Genomic DNA, 25,193 nt, shown 5'->3' with positions numbered 1-25,193 from the left:
TGGTTGCAACAAAGCACAAAATTCCACAGGACCAACATTTGTTAGGCAGGTGCTCAACACGAATTCCGAACATGAAGAAGTTAAGTTGGGGGGGCGGCTGGGGTTGTGGCTCAGTGGTAGAGAATTTGCCTAGCACGTGTGAGGCACTGGGTTCAATTCTCAGCACCGCATATAAATATATGAATAAAATAAAAGTCCATCAATGTCTAAAAAATAATTTAAAAAAAGAAGCTGGGTTTTTTCCTTTGTGTAACAGTATGACTGTTATCAGAATGAAAATTTACTAAACTTACCTAAGTACGATTAAACAAAACAATCTGAGCTATTAGAATTCAGTGTTCCATCTTCCCTACCCCCCCCCCCGCCCCCACTCAAATTATGTGTCTGACAACCTGTGGCTTCGATCACATGTTGGCTTAAAATACAAGATAAATTGATAGAAGATTGTGACTGACACATTAGGAAAGCCACCGGACACTGGTGCCTCAGATGAGACTTGCATACTTGGCAATGTTTATTTTTAGAAGCAAAAGTTCCTGGCTATTTAATTTAAGCAGGACAATTCAAACATTTGTTCCACTTAACAGAGATAAGATACCACTCCTTTTGACCGTGTTTTCAGTTCTTTCCATCATTGGGCTATCTTTCCCAACCGATTTTAGTAGAAAATAGGCAGCTAGTCTAAAGTTAGATAGTATCAAGTTTCAAAAGAAAAACACATTTTTTTGAATGATCATAAACTTATTTTTAAATTTCTACCTTCTCGATGAGAACAAAAAAAGAAAGTCTGTGATAGTCACACATTTTATTTTCTCTGCCAATGAAGGGGAAAAAAAATACATTCTGGGCTTTTCTGTCAATAAATCTGTGTGGGCTACATATTTTGCATGCATTGTAAAGACTTGCCATTCTCACTCTTCGTCTTCTCTTCCTCCTAGTGGTTGCGTGTTCTCTCTTTCCTTGGTACCTTTACAAAACTCACTGTCAGGAAAGCTGAAAGCTCCTTCATACTAGAGTGTCAATGGTTGATCTCTTCTGTAAGAATTGTTTCGCTTAAAGATACTGGAATTTTAACATGAACAAGAGGCTGGAGCCAAAGGTGTTTAGTGAAGCATTGGATGGGAAATGGAGGGTTACCTGGACCTTAGTCTTCTAAACTCCACCCCAGAGATGTTCATTTAGGATACAATACCTGGATTATCTGCATGTGCAGATCTGGCCACCACAGGCCACTGGCTAGCACATGGACACCTTGCCTGGGACATTCAGGAAGGCGTGCCCTGAAGGGCTGGGAGCAGCTCCTGTTTCCCAAACACGCTGTGACGTCTCAGGTTCTGGGAAGCCATACTGAGGGTGCTGTGTGCTCTTCTGTACCCTTTGCCTCTCTGAGCATTCCAGGCGGGCTGTGGTGTATCTGCTCATGATCGTGACCGACACAGCCATGCACAGGGCAAAAGAACCCCAGGCCAAGCTGTCAACAAAAGACAGAGTCAGGAAGGGGAGTGGGGTTGTGATTCCAGGGCTTCTTCCTGAGGGTCAGCCTGGTGAAAAGCCATCTCCTGCTTCTACTCCATTTGGACCTGCATTGTTTTTTTTTTTTTGGAATCACAAATTCCAGAGACCAGACAATATGCTTTTGAGTCCAGGGATTGACAGAACCGATTCTGGAATCATTCTGCTGGGTTTACACCAGAAGACTCCACCTCTTACTGTCTCTGTGACCTTAAGCTGGTTGCTTCACTGGTGTGTGTAAGTTCCCTTATCTGCAAAACTGGACTAATATTCCTGCGGTCACACAGTGTTCTTCTGAGGCATTCAATGAGTGAGATGATGATTAGCATCTGCTTTACCCCAAAGGGGTGTTTATATGTTTACATGACTATGGGATAGACAGAAGGGCTGTGTGACAGAGAAGGAACCAATTCAGAGAAGACCACAGATATGCAGAGCTAAGCAGACATGCTTCTGGGTGGATAATGATAATTAATCTTATTATTGTTTGCTAGATGCCATGGTGAACTCTGGGTTACCTAATGTAATCTCACAGCAGCCCCCGCAAAGGGGGCACAATGAAGATCTCCACGTGACAGATGAGAAAGCTGAGACACAGAGTAAGTAACTTGTCTATAGTCACCCCTTCGTGGGCCATCCTGGATTTGGCTCCAGACCCTGTGACCCAAGAGACAGCGGCAAATTCACTGGGCTCTGCTGCCCGCTCATGCGAAGCATTTGGATAACCAGGGATATCCCTCAGGGCTTGTGTAGGGCCTGGCTTTACCAAAGGTTTCCACTAGTGGATGTCCATTATTATGATTTAAATGGGGCAGGATTATGAACATAGCTGAAGATAACCCCGGAGAGTGGGGAAATATTATTTGGGGGAAAAAAATTCCAATTATCTATGGGGAAGGCTGTGTGTCCTGTGCTACTAGGTACAATTTAGGAAGAGAGGAGGGAGATTTCACCACGTGTCTCATGATCACATTAGGCAATTTGCTGCTGCAGCCCCCGAAAATGTGAGAACATGCTGCAGATCCTGCAAAAAGGGCAGGGAGAGGGACTTCTGTGTTTCAATGGGAGACTGGCCTCAAGGACCCAGCACTCCCCTCCACACCCAGTGAATTGAGAAGGCTAATGCACTTGTGTGGACACACAGGGCAAAGGGAATTGGAGAGGAGGCGGGAGAGATGGAAGGCACCTGGAGGAGGGATAACTCGGCTCCAACAAGGCAGGAAGTCTGCTGGATTAGCCCCACCGAATCCTTGAGAGGTCAGCAATTTCAGGTACAAATATAACACAAAAATGTCAGGGTACTGACACTAGGATGGTTGGCCCTTGGTTGTCCTCCATATCACATTCTCCTCCTGCCCCTGGGAGAGCTCAGTTTTATTGTTTGGACAAAGTGAAAGGAAGGATTCTAGATTCAGAGATAGCAGGCTCAGTGGAAGGTAGGGGACAGTGGTAGTCTGAAGACAGGAGGTTGCATGGAAATCTGCATGTGGAGTAGGAAGCTCTCCAGTCCCTTTCTCATACCTAACCCCAGAAATCAGCCGCCATGAAGACTCATTCCTCTTCTTTTAGGTGTTGGGTGGTTCCCCTCCAAGGTGGTTGCAGAGAAAGAACCTCTACAAACCAACAAGCACGTGTGATTTTATGAGGTGGAATTTCCAGGAAAAAAAAATGGCTTCATACTCAATCACATACAAAAAGGGCCCACCAGCAGATCAGTTCTAGTTCTGCTCGAGAGCTTCAATTATCCTTAAATATGACTTGACAGTCAAGGATGCCAAAATCTGAGGGAAAGACCCACCAATGAACGGGGGGCTGGGGTGGAATATCAATCAATCAATAAGAATTCTTAAGGAAAGAGATAATTAATGCAAGATACTAGGAAACAGCAAGCCAAAAGACAACCCTTTGGTTGATATCTTCAGAGGGATAAAAAGATTTTACATCTGTAAAGCTATATCAGATACTAGGAAAAAAGGAACAACTAGAAAACCAAGATGAGTTCTTGGTAATTAAAATGATTCCAAATAAGAATTCAATAGAAATGTTACAGGATGTGCAAGGGAAACTTTTTCAAAAAAGTATAACAAAAGAGAAAGAGATATAAGGAAATATGAGGAAAATATAAAGAAAGCAATAAGACATTGAGATAATTAACTCAAGAGACCTTGTTAGGTTACTACTTAACAAGAGTTTTAAGAAAACAGAAACCTGCAGGGAAGACATAATCAAAGAATTAATACAAGAAATATTCCCAGAATTCTAGGACATGAATATTCACAGGAAAGAAGAATGAATGTGATGGAAAGAAAATCCCACCAAGGAACATCGTCCAGACATTTCGGAAGAAAACAACAGGCCACCTACAAAAACATACGAATTAGAATGGTTTTGAATGCTGGACAGTGACAATATGCTAGAAGATGAGAAATCATTGTCTCCAAAATTCTAAGAAAAAATGATTATTGAGTAAGAATTCTGTACTTCCAAACAATCAAGTCTAGAGCATTGAATAAATACATTTCCAGACCTGCAAGGAAAAAAATTGATCTCTCATTGAATCCTTTCTTAGGAAGCTACTTAAGGATGTGCTCCCACAAAACATGAACATACAATAAATAATGTAATACGATGGGACCTAGGAAACAGCACTGCGACATATAAATGAGTGGCAAAAGGCAGTCTTATGACAAAGGGAAGTCTCTAACAGCAACCAGTTCAGAAGAAAGCAGGAAGATGGGGGCCTTTCGGGGAACTGGAGGGGGATGGAATTGATAGACGGTTGTGCTTCCTATTAGTTGATTCTGAAAAGTATTTGCATATGTATATTTTATTAAAAATTAAGTAATTATAAGTAATAGGAACAAAACCTAAACCAAAACCAAATGATGCTGAAAACAAACAAAATTCTTCAGATTCTTATGTGGTTTGGGATTTGCTTCCATCTATAGCAACAGGAACTTGATACAAATTGGTTATAGATAAGAACCCACCTGAAATTCATCTTTGCTTCACTGTGCCCAGGGCTGGTGATAACCCCTCAGGACCAGTAGCTGTAGTACAGAGAGAAGCCCTAAAGTGATAAACAGGTGGAGTTGTACAGAAAAGCATTCATAAAACTTAACATCTTCAGACTGGGATAAAGATAAAGACAAAGAAGAGTTTTAAACCTAATAAGTTGTGCAGCATAATGATCATAGCAACACAGGCATGTTCTCCTCCAGATAAGCCATAGCCTTATCTTTCCATTAGGCACAGGGGCTGGGTCTCCTCTCATTGAAGAGGAGTTCTAGCTCAGGGTACTCTAGGATAGTAGGATGAAGGAGAAAATCTGAAAGTGTTATGTGTTTTGCAAAGAGGAAAATCACCATCACATGCAAATGTTAAGACAGATCTCCAAGCAAAATGTTTTATTTGGGATAAACAAAGAATAGGATTGGAAGAACATATGCACAGACCAGGGTAGCTTCTGGTCTATCCAAAGAACAAAGGAAAAGGTGGTGATTTTATTGAAAAAGAAAAGAGCTACTTAAGTTGTTTTGAAAGAAAGTCTATTGTTGCTGGGCACAGTGGCGCGCACCTCTAACTCTGGGGAGGTTGAGGCAGGAGGATGGCAAGTTTAAGGCCAATCTCAGCAATTTAGAAAACCTTGTCTCCAAATAAGATAAAACTGGCTTGGGATGTAGCCCAATGATAGAGTGCCCCGGGTTCAAAAATAAATCTGTTGATGCTAGTGGTATCTTTTGGGAGTGGCAAGCCTTGGTTGGCTGGTGTTGCTCTTGCTAGGTAAGATTATTTGTAATCTTGGGGTCCCAGTTAGGCCCTTGTGGCTTTGGATTAAGCTTCTGAGACAGTGTATCTATCAGGTGTTCATGGTTAAATGGCTCACTGTCCTTGCCTGTAGCTGTCCCTGTGTGACTCACAGTGAACTACAGTTTGCGAAACTTTCCTATTATTAGGCAAATCATACATAAGAGCTCTCCCCCGCTCAGGGACTCCCTGACAAGATCTGACATGAACGATGCCATTTTTTAAAAATACTTCTTTTAGTTGTAGATGGAAACTATATCTTTATTTAATTAATTAATTTATGTGGTGCTGAGGACTGAACCCAGTGCCTCACTCATGCAAGGCAAGTGCTTAACCACGGAGCCACAACCCCAACCCCACAACGCCATTTTTAATCCGACAACTTTCACCTAACCCAAGAGGTTACCATGTAGGATGAAAATGTAGGTCTATGTACCTCTATTTTTAGGATCTAATATGCTTTGGAGGTCTATGTTAACAAGAACCCCTGTGGTCTTTTATGTCTTTCGGTTAGAGTCAGAACTTCGAAGCCATAGCCTTATCTTTATATTAGGCACAGGGGCTGGGTCTCCTCTCATTGAAGAGGAGTTCTAGCTCAGGGAACTCTCTGCCAGTCTGTGTTTAAATAATTAAAAGACAATGTCTCCATTTTTGGGGGACTTTGCTGTGTGCCAAGCATTTTTGCAAACATAACCTCTTCAGATCCCTATAAAACTATGTAAGGCAGATATCCTCATTTTACAGATAAGGAAACTGGGCTACAGAAAGGTCACAGAACCAACTCAAAGTCACAGGAGTAGCAGGTGTCAGCACCATGACCCATGTCAGTTGTCCTACAAGACTCGTGTGCACCGCTTGCTCATCCACCAGGATTGAGCACCAGGACAGAACAACTTACCAATATGACCAGCCATAGTCCCACGTCTGAGGCCTCCAATCTTCTGGCCCAAGGTTCACAGTGATTTGAAAAATAGTCGTATACATCATGTGGGACACCATGCCCAGGAGCCCTGCACAAGGAAAGCTTTGTGAGCCATGCGTAAGAAAGCAACATGGTGGAAGAGCTCTCTCTACCTTGCATGAGTGGGAAGTTGGGAGTTCTCTAGTGCCCACAAAGTCTTCATGATGTATCTGTGCTTAAACATCCTTTTACGTTCCATGTGGCATCTGATTTCTACAGTTGCAACTGAAGAGACATCCAGAAAGAGGCTGAATCACAATCAGGCAGGACCTCAGTGGATGCCAGGACCTGGGCAGGAGTCTCCAAGTGTCTGTGCCCTGGCTCTTTGCTATGAAGATTCAGAAGTTGAATTTTTATCACTGTATCCTCTGATAAGACTCAGGAAAGATGCTACACTCATGAAGCACAAAAGCCACGTGCAAATTGGATGGATACACTATAAACAGACTTGATCCACCTGGAGAACTGGAATGAGTAATTTGTTCTGGGTTCTTTCTTAGAGGACAGACTCACGTAGGAGACCAAATTAAGTTGCTTTAAAGGTTGTTTAGAGAAAATAGAAGTAGAACCAAAAAAAAGCAGTTCTTTACTTTTATGAAACATTGACACTAAATATGGATAACAATTTTTTTAAGAGAGAGTGAGAGAGGAGAGAGAGAGAGAGAGAGAGAAGAGAGAGAGAGAATTTTTTAATATTTATTTTTTAGTTCTCGGCGGACACAACATCTTTGTTTGTATGTGGTGCTGAGGATCGAACCCGGGCCGCACGCATGCCAGGTGAGCGCGCTACCGCTTGAGCCACATCCCCAGCCCTGGATAACAATTTTTAAAAAGCTTCCAATTTATTCTGCATTTTCTCTTTGTGTGTGTGTGTTTGTGTGTGTATGTGTGTGTGTGTGTGTGTGTGTACGTACCAGGGATTGAACCCAGAGGTGCTTAACCACTGAGCCACATCCCTAGGCCTTTTTTTGAAAAAAAAAAATTTGGTTAGAGACAGGATCTCACTGAGTTGCTTAGGGTCTCACTAAGTTGCCGAGGCTGACTTTGAACTTGCAACCCTCCTGCCTCAGCCTCCTGAGTCTCTGGGATTACAGGCATGTGCCACCACGCTCAGATGCTCTCTAATTTGGTCATCACTATAATCTATATAATCTAGCTATGATAGCTAACTTATAGAGGTTAAATAACACAGCCCCTTAAGTAGTAAAGATTTGAACCTGGCAGGATTCTTCCATAGGTTGAGGCCTGACCACCACACTAAATGAGATAATTTCTGTTCTCACAGCCAGTGTACCCTCTTCTCTGGTTGTGACAAAGATATACTGATAAATCCTCATCTCCGTCTTTGCCTATCCCCTTTCTGTTCATCAGTCACAGGGCAACAATGCTTCTACCCAATGGAATTAATTCAGTGACTTACTCAGGGGAACGGTCGTTCTGCTGAACTGGCTATGGACAGGAAGGAGTCAGCTTATTATTGGCAATGGCTACACCCAATCTGAAGTATTGTTTTTCCCCTGGGGCAGGCTGAGGAGAATCTGCCTGTTCTACTGATGCTGCCGGAGAGTACCTGCGAATACCATGAGGATGGCTATTGAGGCATCCACCTTGAGCCAGTTGAACCCACAGCTGTGACAGCTCATTCTAGAGCCCAGAAGGATGGCACTTGTCAGGATCAGAAAGACAACCAGGACCTCAGCCCCAATGCAGAGCCATAAAACACCTGCAAAATGAAAGGAGGACAGAAGTGCTGAGCATTTAGAACTCGTAAGTATTGAAAGGTTCAAACCTTTGATTTAGTTCACTTCTGTATTAGCTTATTTTCTGTTGCCATAATGAAATACCTGAGGTTGGATGCTTTATCAAGAAAAAGGTTTAGACCTGGTGCAGTGGCACATACCTGTAATCCCAGTGGCTTGGGAGGCTGAGGTAGGAGGATCGAGAGTTCAAAGCCAGCCTCAACAAAGGCAAGGGGCTAAGCAACTCAATGACACCCTGTCTCTAAATAAAATACAAAATAGGGCTGGGGATGTGGCTCAGTGGTCGAGTGCCCCTGAGTTCAATCCCTGGTTACTCCACCTCCCTCCAAAAAAATAATAAATAAAAAGGTTTATTTAGCTCACAGTTTTGGATGATGTAAGAGGCTGGTTCTTGCAAAGGCCCCTGGGCTATACCATATCATGGTGGATAGCATCATGGTGGGAAGTAGGTACTAGAAGAAGAGATTACATGGCAAGAGAGGTGGGGAGGGACCAAGCAATCTCTTTTATTACAACTGTCTTACAAGAACAAACTTAGGGTCAAACAAGAACTGCATTAATTTTCCTGCCCCAATGACCTTAATACCTCCCACTCACCCCCACCTCTTACAGTCCTTCATCACCTCTAAGGGAAACCACACTAGAGGCCCAGCTTCCAAAACAAGAATCTCTGGTGGACATACTCAAGCCATTTCCAGACCACAGTGACTTGTGAAACAAAACACAACTCCTTGGAGTCAAAGTCACAGATCCTCGGAGAGTTGGCAAATAAAGGGGGCTCCTAGGACCCGGAGGAGATATTTCTAAAGACTGACCATAGTTGGGAGGGGAAAATACTAAGCAAGACCCCAGAGCAGGACATATAAATGATAACTGAGATAACTGGGATCCCCACTCCCTGGATCAAAACGTCACACATTGGTTTGATTTCAACAGAAGACACTGCCTCTTCCTTTTTGAAGACAGGCAAACTTGAGCATGAGGGCAGGAGTGTGAGAGCTACAGGGCCCTGTCTGGAAATACCCAAGCCCACTTAGTTCTGAGCAAGCAGATGGGATCCTGCCTGAGGCTTTTAGGAACTGTGTTGGACATGGAGCAGAATGGGTAAAGGGGACAGGAAGGGAAACTGGTTGTAAAAGTCCTGCTGTAGGGCAAGTTAGGTAGCAGGACATATAGATGAATGAATCACATGTGATCCATTCCATGTCTCCACGAAACTTCTTTTTCAGTCGGGAGAATAAATATTAAGAAAGTAACGACAAGTTGAATGAGTGACGTAGAGAAGAAAACGTGCTGTAGGCAGTGGTCATGCCGGGGCTCATCTATTCCACTTCAGCCTGCATGGAGAGCTTCCCCTGATGGGAATGTTGATTCCAGGAAAAGTGGCAGAGGCTACCAATCAGGGCTTGCCCTCCCCGGGGAAGAGTTGGTCCTCTGATGTTTTCCAGCTCTCCTGGGCTATGGGGCATGTGGAGAGGTCTGTGGTTTTGGACTTTGGATGTGACTTCATGGGAAAACTATAAATGACTATCTCTTCTTTTCCCCCAGATCCAATAGAACAATGAAAATTGTTTGAATTATGAGGAGTGCCCGTGGGCAGAATACGAGTACCTTGTTCTTCAGTTGGTACTACACTCCGGAAACTCCTACACCGTTCACCTATAAGATAAAGGGAAGGCAGTCATCAGTAGGGTTGAAGGAGACACTTAGGGGCAAATAGAGCTTATAGCTCCTTGGTTCATTTTGGTTCTTTCTTTTTTTTTTTTTTAAAGAGAGATTTTCTTATATTTTTTTAAGAGAGTGAGAGAGAGAGAGAGAGAGACAGAGAGAGAGAGAGAGAGAGAGAGAGAGAGAGAATTTTTAATATTTATTTTTTAGTTCTCGGCGGACACAACATCTTTGTTGGTATGTGGTGCTGAGGATCGAACCCGGGCCACACGCATGCCAGGCGAGCACGCTACCGCTTGAGCCACATCCCCAGCCCTCCTTGGTTCATTTTGAATGAGAAAGAGGTGGTATGGAAGACAACTTTTATGCTCATAAACATGTGATGGTAACCTGTTGAACACAGGTTGGACAATGTGGCCTTCTCTGGACAATCAACTGTGAACAGAAATGAGGGGGTCAGAAATTTTAAAAGCCAATGAATTGTTCACTGGTTCTCGTTCCTTTGTCTCTGTGATCACAGACGCACAGGTCAAGATGACATCTCTATCAGCCGGGGTCCCTGAATGGCTACAGTGAGGAGATACCATATTGACCTGAAAAATAAAGATAGAGTGAGCAAGAAATAAATGTGTTGATTTAAATCACTGTCATTTTAAGGGATTTTTTTTTGTTGTTGTTATTGCAGCATAACCTAGCCAATCCAGAATGATCCTGCAAACAAGAACAAGGGCTCTGACGTTAGGACCATCATCCACTGTGATATGAATCTCAAGTCATTTTTTTTCTGGTTAAAGTATGAACATTTTAATGATTTCTTAAAAGTGAAATTGAGCAGATTTGGAACCATCTAAGACTTTTAATAAGTAAGTTACCCAGGCTTGTATGCCATCATGCTTTCTTTTTTTTTTTTTTTAATTTTATTGTTGGTTGTTCAAAACATTACATAGTTCTTAATATACCATATTTCACACTTTGATTCAAGTGGGTTATGAACTCCCATTTTTACCCCGTATACAGATTGCTGTCACATCAGTTACATTTCCATTGATTTACAAATTGCCTTTCTAGTGACTGATGTATTCTGCTGTCTATCCCATTCTCCACTATCCCCCCTCCCCTCCCCTCCCCTTCCCTCCCCTTCTCTCTCTCCACCCCCTCTACTATAAATCATTTCTTCCACTTATATAATTTTTCTCCTACCCCTCCTTTCCTCTTATATGTAATGCTTTCTTGACTGTAAAAAAAAGGCAGGAGTTATCGTGTGTGTGTGCTAGGTATCCTCAGACCTTCTGCCAGACTCATGCATATACTCTGGGCAGGGTGGGGTGCATGGGGTGTGCTCTGCATGAGTGTCAGCCGCCATGTTGTCTATGTTGATGGAAAAGCTTGAGTGGCTGCTTTAGACATGTAGTCCCCTTGAAAACACCAAATCTACAGATATCTACTTGGTGTGCAGATGAAGCCAAATTCTGGTCTGGGGGAGAGGACCTGAGGAAAAATGATTGCACAGGACAACACAGGAAGAGGCAGTACCAGTATCACACCCAGGTGTGCAGAGGACCCCAGCAGTCCCACTACATCCCCAACTTCATGCAAACCCAGGGCTGTAAGAAAGGTGCCCAGGACACAGGGATCTGCTTCAGTTTGACCTAAAGCAGAGCAAACCAAGAAAGTAAAGAGGCATAATTCATGACTCTTCAAAAGAATGACTTTCTTACCTCTAAAATAGATTCAATGCTCCCCGTACCCCATAGTCACCTTGCTTTGAACATTAAATGAGATACATGGAAGTTGCTATCACAGTTACTATACACTGAAACCTTATTGGAACAAAATTATATATATATATATATATATTTTTTTTTTTTTTTTAAATGTGGTTAGCAGTTATCATTGCTAATTCCTGGACTCTGAGTATTCTGAGTGCAGGGATCATGCCCACTATCTTTTTTTTGAAAGAGTGAGAGAGAGTGAGAGAGAGAGAGAATTTTTTTTAATATTTATTTATTTTTTTTAGTTTTCGGCGGACACAACATCTTTGCTTGTATGTGGTGCTGAGGATCAAACCTGGGTCTCACACATGCCAGGCGAGCGCGCTACCGCTTGAGCCACATCCCCAGCCCATGTCCACTATCTTTGCTGGAAGTTTCCAGGAACAAAGGGAAGTTTGGGAATTGTTTTTAGGTCTCAGAAAAATCATTTTTCTTTTATAAGGAGAAAATCCTGGAACTTAACATTCCTGTTCCAGAACTCACAATAGCTCGCTATTTCCTCTGGCACAGAGCTGAAATTTCGCCTCTGGGATTTTGTGTCCTGCCTCATTCAACCTGAGTCCCCACAGAGCTCATTTTTTTTTTTTTTTTTTTTGCTTTCTTAGCATAACCCAGTTTTCACCTGTACCTCATCAGGGTCACCTGGTGACTTTGTCGGTCTGGGATGCTATAACACATGAACATAGACTGGGTGGCTTAGCAATGACAGAAATTGACTTCTCCATTCTGGGGCCTGGAAGTCCGAGATCAGGATGCCTGCGGCTCGGTCAGGATCTGGTGAAGCCTGTCTTCCTTGTCTGTATCCTCACAAGGCAGAAACAACTGGCCAGCCGCCTGGACTGTTCTCATAAGGCAGTATCAGTATCACACCCAGGAGTGCAGAGACCATTCACGAGAACTCCAACCTCATGACCGAATTACCACCTACAGGCCCTCCATCCAATACCATGGCCCTGGGATGAAGATTTCAACATAAAAACTTGGGAGGACAGCACCATTGAGGCCACAGTGCATGGGAAGGAGCAGGTACATGTTTAAAGGTCATGAACCTTAAGGTTTATCCCATTCATTCCAATGAAACCCCAAGCGCCCATGGGCCTCCGCCCTTCCACCTCAGCATGGCTCCTCTGCGAAGCTCGAGGAAGAACAGAAACAAAAGCCATTTATGCTGAAAACCATTTGCTGAAATACTTTTTTTTACTTGAATGTCTAGCAATTGGACAGAAGTACGTGGTCCCAATGACAAAAAGTCATCTGAGTTCCCTCAATGTAACTAGGGAGTTCCCCATGGCACTGGGGACATCTCAACACTCACACCCTGCTCTCTGGAAGAGCTCTTTAGAGCTGATATAGTACTCTTTGTTCATGTCACCACATGTCACCTCATCAGATCCTAACCACAGCCCCGTGAGTACAGCCAGCAGCAGGAGCAGCCTAGGGGCTGTGGATAACATGTGGCATTTATTTTTATTTTTTTAAAGAGAGAGAGAATTCAGTTTTCGGTGGACACAACATCTTTATTTTACTTTTACGTGGTGCTGAGGATCGAACCCAGCACTGCGAGCATGCCAGGCGAGTGCATTACCACTTGAGTCACATCCCCAGCCCATGTGGCATTTAAATCTAAGAGGCCTGGCCTCTATGCCTAGTTCTACCACATTCAGGAATCATAGGAAGTTTCCTGACCTCTCTGAGCCTTGCTTTCTTCATCTGCAAAATGGCTAATAATAAAAGTTCTCCAATAAGAAAGTTGTGAAAGTATTTTTATAAATCACCGTACACATTCTTGTTTGTTTAATTATTGACAAAGGCAAATAGAAGTATCTCTGTTTTGCAGATTTGGAGGCCAGACTCAAATAGGTTGGTAGAGTCAGGAATTGAAAATGGGGTCTCCCTGGTGGGCATAGTGACACATGCCTAGAATCCCAGTGGCTTGGGAGGCTGAGACAGGAGGATCATGAGTTCAAAGCCAGCCTCAGCAACAGCGAGGTGCTAAGCAACTCAGTGAGACCTTGTCTCTAAATAAAATAGAAAATAGGGCTGGGGATGTGGCTCAGTGGTCGAGTGCTCCTGAGTTCAACACCCGGTACTGCACCCCCTCCCCCCAAAAAAGAAAATAGGGTTCTCCCACTTGAGACTGAGTACCTTTTTCTACACCACTGATCACTACCTGCTATCGTTATGGGCTGGGCTATATGGGCAATGACCAAACAGACTCCATTTTGCACTGAGATTCTACATCACGTAAGACATGCTTCTCCCATGGGAAAGCCTTACCTCTGTACTCATTAATAGTCACCTAGTATAGCAATTCTTTTTTTTTTTTTTTAAAGAGAGAGTGAAAGAGGGGAGGGGGGGAGAGAGAGAGAGAGAGAGAGAGAGAGAGAGAGAGAGAGAGAGAATTTTTTTAATATTTATTTTTTAGTTCTCGGCGGACACAACATCTTTGTTGGTATGTGGTGCTGAGGATCGAACCCGCACGCATGCCAGGCGAGCGCGCTACCGCTTGAGCCACATCCCCAGCCCAGCAATTCTTATACAACATAAAATCATTCTCTTTGCTCTTTTTCTTGGGCAGTGTACCTTGTCAGAGATTGATTGTCTAGATGTTAGTAACCATTTTCTGACTTGTACTTAACTAGGGTCATTTTGACCCACTTCCTTTCTGCTTGCTTGCTGCTATGCCAACCTGGAAAGTCCTGTGGGAAATACCAATGAACTTATTGCATTGTCTCGTTGACTGCCCAATTCAGCTTCTGTACTTGCTTGCTTACATTGGCTAAACCCCCAAATGTCCCTTTTGTATTTTTTTGGCTTAAATATGAGGCCAACTGAAGGCAGGCGCATCACTCTATCTTGTTCTTTGGAGAGCAGGCTTAATTGGAATGGCACTGTGTGGTCTGAGAGTTATTTGAAGGTCTCCATATGGGTATAACACTATCTCTCTCTAATGCACAGAGGAATGCATTAGTCTATTTTCTGTTGCTATCACAAAATACCTAAGGTTGGGTACATTATTAAAAAAGAGGTTTATTTGGTTTTCAATTTTGCGGTTTCCAGAGCATCATGGCAGTTTCTGCTTAGCTCTAGGGAGAGCTTTCTGTCTACATCACAGCATGGCAGACGGTGGAAGTGTATGTAAAAGAGGGAGAGAATAACACATGGCAAGACAGGAAGCGCAAGGAATTTCAGGCAAGGTTGGTTCTTTTTATAACAACCTGATCTCTCAGGAACTACCCAGGGCCCCACACAGAATACATTAATCTGTTCTAAGGGTGGCTTCCCCAATGACCTATGACCCTTTGTCAGGCCCCACCACATAACGATTCCCCTGCCTCAACACCACCACCCTGAAGACTAGGCTTCCAGTACAAAATACCTTAGGTGTTTTGTTATAGCAACAGGAAACAGACTAATACATTCTTCCATACTCTGGGGGACACTCAAACCATGCCTAAAGCATAGCAAGGCGTAAGGGTCTCTCTTGTCTTCTGAGGAGAGCTGCCTTTTCAAAAGAGTAAAGAGGCCAGGAGCAGAGCCAGGGGCAGGGCACAGAGTGGGTGGAGGCCAGCCGCGCAGATTAAGGGAATTCACAATAGCTTAGAAGGGTGAGTGTAGCTTGGGGCCAAAGAGTCAGACCACAGTGACCCCTTGATTAACTCGAATCCTCAGAAATGGTGTTCCTTTTGAATAAAGCCAGCAGGATTAAAAGGAAAAATCTTTATAAATCCCATGAAGCCAGAGAGACGGGTGTTACATAGCTTGGCAGTGCTTGGTGGCCAAGCAGCACAGCAAGCCAGCCCTAGGAGATGGTGCCCAAGTCCTCGGAGCTGGACGCTGCCATCCCCGGTCAGCTTGGCCTTCCCATCTGGGGTGCATAGGTCCTCCTCTCCTTGAACTTTTGGAGATTGGTAGATAACAGCATAGGATCTAAAATCAACATATTTTCTTGGTTCAAGGACTGGCCTAAGGACAAGAACATCTAAGCATTGCCTCCACCTGGAATTTTTATTTCATATCCTTGTTTTAGAATGTGGGAACAAAGAAATGGTCTCCCTTTAAAGGTCTGGGGGGAGAAAAGGCAGAACTATTGAAGGTGGAAGTCCTGAAATAGTGCTCCAGGTCAGGGTTTCCTGGGTATTTCAGTCAGCTTCTTCACGGGTGTGACCAAGAGACCTGACAAGAACAACTAGAGGAGTAAAAGTTTATTGGGGGGCTCACAGTTTCAGAGGTCTTGGTCCATAGAAGGCTGGCTTCATTCCTTGGGGCTCTAGGGGAGGCAGAACATCATGGCGGAAGAGAGTGGTGGAGGAAAGTGGCTAGAACATCGCACCAGGAAGCAAAGAGAGTCCAGGCTCAGCTCACAAAATATACATCCCGAAGGCACACCTCCAATGACCCACCTCCCCCAGCCACACCCTACCTGCCTACAGTCACCACCCAGTTAATTCCTATCAGTGGATCAATGCACTGATTGGATCAGGGTTCTCATAACTCAATCGTTTCACCTCCAAACCTTTTTGCATTGTGTCACGCCTGAGCTTTTGGGGGACACCTCACACCTAAACCATAATCCTGGGAGAGTCAACTTTTAGACAGATGGGGCTGTTTTGGAAGGAAGACACCCAGGGTGATCCCATGGGACAGCAGAACTGGGGGTGCTGAGATACCCTGGATTTGTTCAGGGCTGAGGAGCCTCCTTCCCTGGCTGGATGCTCACAGTCAGGAAGATATCATTATTTCTTCCTTCTTGATAAATTGAGGGCAATATTTAGAGACCTTGATGACCTTCTTAGACTCAGAAATGGGTCAAATGTCAGCAGAGGGTTTTTAGGTTGATGGGCACAACATGATTCATTGAGACTTATTAGAGCTGCTGCCCTTTGGCTGAATTTTGTGCAGGGTGGGGGGTGGGCAGGAAAAGTCAAGAGTGAAGGCATTGGAATTCCACATCCAGCCCTGTCAGTCTCTTAATGGGTCACTTGTACCTCCAGGACTCAGTTTTCCCATTTTTATAGTGACTCTGTTGTCACAGGCCAGCCTTTTTCAAGGTGTGCTCCACCAGTCTTGCCAAATGTTAATTAATACACACACACACACACACAAACAGATATGCACATACATATAAAATATATATAAGATAAAGATGGTATATTGGAAAACATTGGGATATGTCATATAAATCAGTTTTCTTTATTGTGGGACTCCTCAGAGATTTTGGTATGCTAATGGATATTGTGAATTTTCAAGAAGAAAATATAAAAAGCAATATTTTCTAGATATGTCTATCAAATTCTACTTTTTTAAAAAATAAAGAGCATCTCAAGAGGCATCTCGGAGATGTAAACTTTTTTTTTTTCCTCCCAGTGCTGGGGATCAAACCTAGGGTCTTGCATACATTAGGTAAGCAAGCACTCTGCCACTGAGGTACACCCCCAGCACTCTGCAGGGAAATCTTTAGCAATGTACAGTGAGGCATTTGTTTAGATCTTTTTCTGTCCTGACATCAAAAATATAGTCACACACCAATCAAAAAGGGATCAAGAGATATACCCTTATTTCTACTTGAATATGAACCAGTGAGAACAGCAGCCCTCCTTGGAATTCAGGGGGTGTCTCTGATGATATAGGAAAAACCCTCAGAGGTGTGATCCAGGTGAAAGTGATGTGATCCAGGTGAAAGTGGTGTGATCCAGATGAAGGTGGTGTGATCCAGGTGAAGGTGGTGTGATCCAGGTGAAGGTGGTGTGATCCACGTGAAGGTGGTGTGATCCAGGTGAAGGTGGTGTGATCCAGGTGAAAGTGGTGTGATCCAGGTGAAGGTGGTGTGATCCACATGAAGGTGGTGTGATCCAGGTGAAAGTGGTGTGATCCAGGTGAAAGTGGTGTGATCCAGGTGAAGGTGGTGTGATCCAGGTGAAGGTGGTGTGATCCAGATGAAGGTGGTGTGATCCAGGTGAAAGTGGTGTGATCCAAGTGAAGGTGGTGTGATCCAGGTGAAGGTGGTGTGATCCAGGTGAAGGTGGTGTGATCCACGTGAAGGTGGTGTGATCCAGGTGAAGGTGGTGTGTGTGCGTGTGTGCACTCTCTGTGGGTTGGCAGAAGTGCCATGGGGGCTTCCTCTAGAGGAAGGAGCATCAAAGATCCTCACACAGTCTCTGAACTATACTTTTATCTGTTGTTTTAGCCTGAGAAGAGTCACCACCCCACACACATGCTGGTTGATTTTTTATCAGAAATCTCAGGACAGTTTACACCCTCCACCTGCTCAGCGTTGCTGTGACAGTGGGAGGTACATGCCTTATGATATGCAGGAGCCCAGGTGACACAGCTGCTTCCAGTACGCCCCAAATGTCGAGCTCCATGCAGAATTGAACCCAGGGCCTTGTGCATGCAAGGCCACCACTCTACCAATTGAGCTATATCCCCAGCTGCCCTGGGTGCAAACCTTCAAGTCCTGATGCCCGGGGGGCACTGACCAATTATTGCCTTCAGTCTGGCATCCTAGGGCCAGGTCTCACAGTAACTTGGGCATTACCCCAGCTCAGATAGCAAGGCATGGCTCCAGGTATAGGCGTCACCCATGGGGGTTGAGCTACACTCACTTATTCCTTTGTAATCCTACCCCTTTGCCCTGTTTGGGATAGAATGTTCCATGGACACTCCCTTTGTGTGTCCCCTTCTCTTGCTCTGCCTTTGATTCCCACTCAGCACATGAAATGGGCATGGCCTTCCCAGATGTCAGTCTGCTGAAGCTAGACTCAACCCCCTGAAACTGTATCCCTTGCCTCATTTGAATGGCTTCTCCCCAAAAAAGGCTTCAGCACATGCTCCTCAGTCTCTCTCTCTCTCTCTCTCTCTCTCTCTCTCTCTCTCTCTCTCTCTCTCTCTCTCCACGGACCCCTAAGGGTCAGAGGAGCCATCACAGGACCCAAAGAAAAAGGCATTTCTCTGTCTCTGTGTGATGATTTCGTGCAACCCAGTTCACCTGGAGTGACCCTGAGTGTTTAGTCATGGGACGAGACACCCAGAGCCTCTCTAGTTAGACTTCTTCTAAGGAACATTGTCTTGTTGAGTTGCCTGCACTAGAGTGACAGTGACCTTGTGTTGCAGGGAGCAGATGCTGCCTCAGGAGACATGGAAGAGCCACGCCAGTCCTGTTCTTCTTCCTGTTCCTCGGGAGGCTTCCTTCTTAACCCTGCAACACTCCTGTTCTGGTGCAGTATCTAAGCTCTGCTGCTTCTGACCTTGAGTCGCTGTCTTCTTGGAATGACCTTACCTCCAATCTCCATCTGTTAAATCACACTCACCAATGAGGCACAGAGGCCATCTCCTTTACAAAGCCTTCCCCATTTCCACAGCTGTAAATAAACTCTCCCTCCTTCCCATTTCCCTAGCACAGGTGAGCCTTCTTCATAACCATCCATGTTCTTCCTTGTTCCACTCGGATCTTAGCTCTCTCCCACTGGGTCCTGAGCTCTCAACTCCCTTACCTCTATAACCCCCACTTACCTACCCCCGTGCCAATGCCTAAATGATTGGGAGTGACTTTCCTCCACACTGCGCCGAATCCCCTCTTGCCAGTGGGCTTTTCTGTGCCTTGGAACTTGCTTCCCTCACTTGAGTGTGTGTCGAAATCACCAGGGAAGCTTATTAGAAAGACTAATACCACTAGATAAAAGAGAGAATTGAGTAGAATAAAAATACCAACGCTATGAGAATGGGAAAAGAAAAGGCAATGAGAAACCCCAGGAAAAGCCAAAGTCAACAATTAACGTAATCAAAACTCCATCCAGGACTGTAGAGTGAAATATATATATATATAGCCAAAAATGAATTATTGCTTTACCAATTTAAATAGAACAGTAATATCATTTTATGAAGGAAGATGGCAGAGGCACGTGGGATGTTGTGGTATGAGAGAATTAAGGGGTTTTTTTAAATATAACAGAAAGTCAATAAATAATGTCTAAAATGAAACAATCAAGTTAAAGGTGGCTTCTCCTGAAGGGTAGGACTAAGTTCTGAGGAAGGATTAGGGACTGATGGTTTTTCTTATAAGCCTTTCAAACTGAACTGATCTCTTATCTATGAGAAAATGTCATTTTGGTTAAAACTTTTTTTTTTTTAAAAGAATGCATGTTTCTGGACCCACCCTAAACCTACTAAATTAGAACCTCCAGGGCTTGGTACCTGGGTGATTCTGGTTCACACCAACATTTGATAATGGGTGTGGCCTTTTACATATAGCTATGGAAATAGAAGTAGGCAGTTCTCAGATGGGGACTTGGAAAAGGGAGTAGAAGCTTCTAAGTAATTTGTCTATGGATTTGGTGTCTATTGTTGCCAACCTCAAAATATGGGACTGTCTTGGGAATCCTTGAGGATTAGGGTCACAGACCTCCTGCATTTGACCATAAAGGTAGTGCTGTCCTTCTACAAGACCTTTATGGTAAGGTGCCCCTGGGGGTTCAATCCACAGTACCAAAAAAAATAAATAAATAAACCCCAAACCTTTAAATCTCTAAAATTAAAAAATAAATAAACAAACAAATAAACAAACAAAAAAACCAAAACCGCCCCAGACTTTTACTATCATTGGAGCATCATGGAAATTGATCACTGAGCTAAGAACTTTATGGCCTTATAGAAAGATAGCCCTTCCCTGAAGAGAGGAGTTGGGAGTGCCCCCCAGTAATCTTAATAGCTGAGGGAGTAGTCTTAACAACTGTGCGAGTTGAAATTCTCTAAGCTTTGGTTTCCTTGTTTATGAGCTGAAGAATAATATATGCCTTGCAGGGTTATTTCAAGGAGTACCTATGATAAGTGTCTAATTTGTTAAGGGTCATGCTTTGATAGATGATGTGGGAGATGCTCCCATGATTGTAAAAGTCTGTTTGTTTTTTTAATAGTACTCGGGACTGAATCCCAGTCACTTTACCCCTGAGCTACATCCCCAGTCCTTTTTGCTTTTTATTTTGAGACAGCATCTAGCTAAGTTGCTGAGAGTCTCACTCAATTGCTCAGGCTGGCCTTGAAGTTGAGATCCTCCTGCCTCAGCCTCCAAAGTCATTGGGATCTTAGGCACACACCACTGCGCCTGGATGTATAAGTCTGTTTTTGAAGAGAACCTTCTGTTCCAAGACCCCTTAAAAGTACAGGAGAAATATCAGGGATGTAGTTTAGGGTTGGGTGGGTCCACCTTTGATCCTCTAGGGATTGGGTAACAACGACAAAGGGTAAAAGCTAATGTTCTATAATCACTTAAAAGGTGTCAGGCACTGTTGCAAGAACTATATATGAATCTCGTCATTCAACCTTTTCAATAATTCTTCTGAGATAAGTACTGCCACCATTTCCATGTTATAGATGGGAAACCTGAGGGTCAGAGGACATTGTTTAAGAAAGCATTGACAATCTATGGCACAGCCAAGATGCAAACCCAGGTGACTTGGCTCCAGAGCACCCCCTTGTGACCACCATCCTACACCTGTGTCCCTGGGACCCTGCGGACCGAGCTCACCTGTGCTGTTGAGGTTCTCCTCGCAGGATTCCCAGAGCCCCACGTGGAGCCGGCGCTGAATAAATTTATCGTCCCCTATTTCCCAAATATACAGGACCACCTGGCTCTCGTCCTTGCTGCCATAGCTGCTGTTGGGCCGTCTGAAGTGAATGCAATTCTTCCCGTGCAGCTGGTCGAGGCACAGCGGCTTCGTGACCTTCCGTGCCCCTTCACACCAGTAGCTGCTGCTCAGGGCGGTGAGGGAGAGGGCGAAGGCCAGGCAGATGGGGAGGAGGGTTAGTGCCTGCTGCCGCCTGGCCCTGTCCATGACTGAATGAGGTGCTCGGCTGCAGGCTGAGCCGTGGGGCCAGTTCCTCCCCTCTTCATCATGGTCCCCACTCCTCAGCCCTGCCATCTGGCGTCCTGACAGTTCCCTCAGGTCCCCTGGGGAATCTGAGTGCACTCCTGTGCTGCGTCCATGTGAGCATGGTGGCGGGAGAGGGCTACACTTAATGAACACAGAACTGGGACACAGGGTTGGACCTTCAGCCCTCCCCAGGATGGAGATGTGCAGGAGGACAGTGCTTGATTTTAAAAACTTGTGGTGAAATAGACATAACATACAATTTACCGTCTTGACCATTTGGAGGGTGCAGTTCAGTGGCATTGAATACGCACACGCTATTGGGCAACCACACTACCATCCACCTCCGGAACTCTTGCAAAACTGAAATGTGGCACTCATTCTCTAGGACTCCTGCTTCCCCTACTTCTCAGGCCTTTGAACCAGCCACTCTCCTTTCTGTCTTTATAAATTTGACTACTTTCGGGGACGTCAGTGAGATGAGTCACACAGTATTTGTCCTTTTGTGTGCAACTTATTTCAAGGTAGTATAATGTGTAATGTCATCCCTGAAGTTTCCGGGTCAGAAACTTTTTCAGCAAAATAATATTCCATTGGGTTTATTATATCACATTTTAAAAAAATCTGTTTCTCCATTGATGGACACTTGGATTGCTTCTACCAGTTATTGTGGAGAGCACTATTTTTTGTTTGTTTGTTTGTTTTGTGATGTTGTGGCTGGAATCCAGGTGCCTGCTAGGCAGGTACTCCACCACTGAGTTACATTATCAGCCTTTTCCCAATTTTATTATGAGACTAAGTGGCCCAGGTTGTCCTCAAACTTGTGATCCTCCTGTCTCAGCCTGCTGAGGGGCTGGGATGACAAGTGCGTGCCATTGGGTGCAGCTGAGAGTGCTGGTTTTGACTCAAGTCCAGTGTCCATTTGGATGGGTGTCTGGGTGGGTCTTCCACACCTTGCCATTTGCATGGAGCAGGGTCCTCACTATTAGATTACAGTACAGGACATTCTGAGGACTCCATGGGCTTGCTTCTTACCCAGCCCTATATATAGAGACAATGCAGAGGACAGCTGCCTTGTGCAGGGACTCTGAGATGGGAGGTACAGGCAGGCTGTGCAGAATGGGGAGGCTGGTGTAGACTCCACTTGGGTGCAGAATTCACCATCCTGGAGCCTTAGATACTGACAGAACCCTCAGCACCATCACTAATGTCCCCTTGAAGGTGTCACTGACAGGTGCAGTGATGTTGAAGGTCCTTCAGGAACTCTCTCAGTGCAGGTGTGTGGGGAGGCTGGGCATCCCCCCTGAGTACCGTCCTCTGGGATGGGATGGGGGTGAGGCATGGAGCATCTCAGAACCTTCAGAGCATCTGTTGCCATTTACTTAAGCCTCAGGAATTAAAAAAAAAAATTCTATGGGGATGGCAAACGAAAGGCAATTAGAAGCTCCAGGAAAAGTAAAAAAGCTTTACAAGAACTGTAAGAAGCCTGAGATGAGGAAGCAATGGAGGGGGTGGGGGCAGAATATTCTGTTGGCATCCCAAACACGCAGGTTCTTGATTACATGTTAGATCCTGAAGACCCCCAGGTATAACCAAGGATCTGCCTGCCTGAGCGGGTAGGAGAGACGTGTCCGTTCCTCCCACTACGTGGGTGCTTTTCTGCTGGAAAGCCTGAGAAACCGCGTCCAGAGCCCTGCAAACCACGGGCGCCTGTGCATGCTGGTGGCTGCCCTCTGTTGGCAAGAAGCTTTACAGCATTTTGCCGCTAGATGGCATCCATCCAACGGGAGGGGAAATCGAGTGTGGACCTGACACCTGTTTCTTTGGGAAAAGAATGTGTTTGAGAAAAAGTTCAAAGAGGGCAGATAGGAGATTCCCACAAAGCAGGCACTTTCTTTACCAGCCGGGGACTTGGAGGATCGTCCTTACTGTGCAGTTACAGTTATAGCTTTCCAACTATAGCCAACGTGTCTGAGCCCATCCCTTGGGGACTTTCCTCCTCCCCTGGCACTTCATCCTGCGCTCTGCTATACACAAGAGAGGACCGCGTGGATTCCAGAGCTCTGTGCCATCCGAAGAGTCCACACTGGGGCTCTTTGTTAGGATAGAACATTGTACTACTGAGGTTTAAAATCTTTCCACGTGGGGTTCCACAGGTTTCTGTTAAGTAGCGGTCACCTGTTTCCCCCCCAAGTTTCAGAGTTCAGGGTGAAGTTGGCCAAGATGGGTTGACTTAAATGGAGACGAGGGAGGGAGGGAGGAAGGAAGGAAGGGAGGGAGGAAGGACGGACAACTTAATGGAAACATTTTGCTGACCCATCTGCATACCTTCCATCTGGGCCTCCTGTTTGGGAGGCTGGAAAAAGTTGGAAAGATATGCTAAGGGGGGGGGGGGGATGAGAAGGGCCAAGAAAATCCCCCACTTTTTTTTGATCCCAGGGATTGAACCCAGGGGAGCTTAACCACTGAGCCACATCCCCAGCCCTTTTTATATTTTACTTAGAGACAGGATCTCACTAGGTTGCTTAGGGCCTCCCTAAGTTGCTGAGGCTGGCTTTGAACTTGCAATCCTCCTGCCTCAGCCTGCTGAGCTGCTGGGAGAATAGGTGTGTGCCACTATGCTGGGCCCAGGTAGAGCCTTTTAAAGACATGTTGAGCCTGCTAAAGAATAAGGGATCACCCTGAGAAGGTGGGGGTGGGGAATGATACCTTCCTGAGCTAGCTGTGGTCAGGTGACTATGATCAGAAGACCTGATTCTGCCTTTTACTTGCTGTGTGGCCTTGGGCAGGCACTCTAACCTCTCTGAACCTTGTACCTATAGGTGATTCTGGTGAGGATGAATGAAGTAGAATAGTGGATGAAAAGTCTGCAAACGTGAATTGGGGTGAGAAGGTGCAGACGTGTTGGTTAGTAAGTGATGAGCATGCATTCCATAAAAGGATCTGCTAGGTGGGCTGAGCGACATTGTGTTCAGAAGAACAAAACGTTGTGTTCAGAACAAGTGGGCATTCAAGAGGAGTGAAGTTTGGATTGTTCCACGCCAGGCTTTGCTATTGTGTCCGACAAAAACCTGAGTCACTGATTGTGTTTTTCTTTTTTGCTTCAGTCCCTGGGTCAGGAGATGATGGATTTTGGCCTGGGTCACTGTCTTGCCTGTTCTCCTGGCATAATCAGGAGCCAGAGATGGCCCTGCTTCTGAGTTGATCAAGCAAGTCCCACTTCCCTGAAAAAGACACCAGTCTCCCAGGTGTCTGGAGGTCGCCCTGTCTCACCAGCTGCTCCTTGGCCACTTGAACCCCAGCCTGTCTCCTCCTGGCCCTGTGCATGGTGCAGAAGCCTCGGGGTGGAGTCCAGCGAGTACTTGCTATTTCTTCTGGGCCTGCTGAGGAAGTTGCCCAGAGCACAGCCAACTTGGGGAAGGTCTGGGAAAAGTCTCCCTGCCTTTGGGGGCGGCGCTGGAGGGGGATGAGGAACTTGGAGATTCGGTAGATCACTCTGGATCCGTCCAGACACTCTCCGCACGCAGCGGCGGCGTGAAGAGGATTTGTGCAAACACTTCCTCTCTGGACAAGGAGGAATGCAGGAAGAGGCTGCCTGTGGTACATCTTGGACTGTTGGAGGGATGTGTCCGCACTTGTGAAAGGGTGCCAGGAGGATGAGGCCCCAGCTGAGCCGGGCAGGGCCGGGGAGAGGCAGCCCGGGGTCCTTGCCTGGGGTCCTGCCTATGAGCATCTCTGCTGCGGGGGGCACCGGCTCCCTCCTTTCCCATGGAAAGCACTTGCTCTGGGCCCCTGGGAGGTCCTTCCTCACCCTGGTGCTGCTGGTTTTCATCAAGCAAGTAAGAGA

General features: G+C 45.3%; 2 protein-coding genes across 2 annotated transcripts in view; one reads left to right on the top strand and one right to left on the bottom strand.

The window, feature by feature from the left end:
- Positions 1 to 1,236: 1,236 nt before the first annotated feature.
- On the bottom strand, positions 1,237 to 21,310 carry GSG1L2 (GSG1 like 2; the record flags this gene model as incomplete). Its single annotated transcript, XM_081269940.1, has 5 exons — positions 1,237 to 1,471; positions 6,218 to 6,329; positions 7,851 to 8,003; positions 9,652 to 9,699; positions 21,004 to 21,310. The coding sequence occupies 5 exons, from the start codon at positions 21,308 to 21,310 to the stop codon at positions 1,237 to 1,239; spliced, it is 855 nt and encodes a 284-aa protein (XP_081126066.1).
- Positions 21,311 to 24,671: 3,361 nt separating this feature from the next.
- GLP2R (glucagon like peptide 2 receptor) overlaps positions 24,672 to 25,193 on the top strand; it is a gene marked incomplete at its 5' end in the record, with an annotated part of 87,196 nt that continues 86,674 nt past the window's right edge. Inside the window, 3 exon segments of the mRNA XM_081269939.1 lie at positions 24,672 to 24,767; positions 24,857 to 24,989; positions 24,992 to 25,185. Coding sequence (XP_081126065.1) covers positions 24,672 to 24,767; positions 24,857 to 24,989; positions 24,992 to 25,185 — 423 coding nt within the window.

Source organism: Spermophilus citellus, assembly GCF_964194105.1.
Source record: "Spermophilus citellus genome assembly, chromosome: 17".
NCBI classification, from domain to species: Eukaryota; Metazoa; Chordata; class Mammalia; order Rodentia; family Sciuridae; genus Spermophilus; species Spermophilus citellus.
Note: the sequence above shows the minus strand (reverse complement) of the source record. Positions and strands in the feature narration are given on the sequence as shown.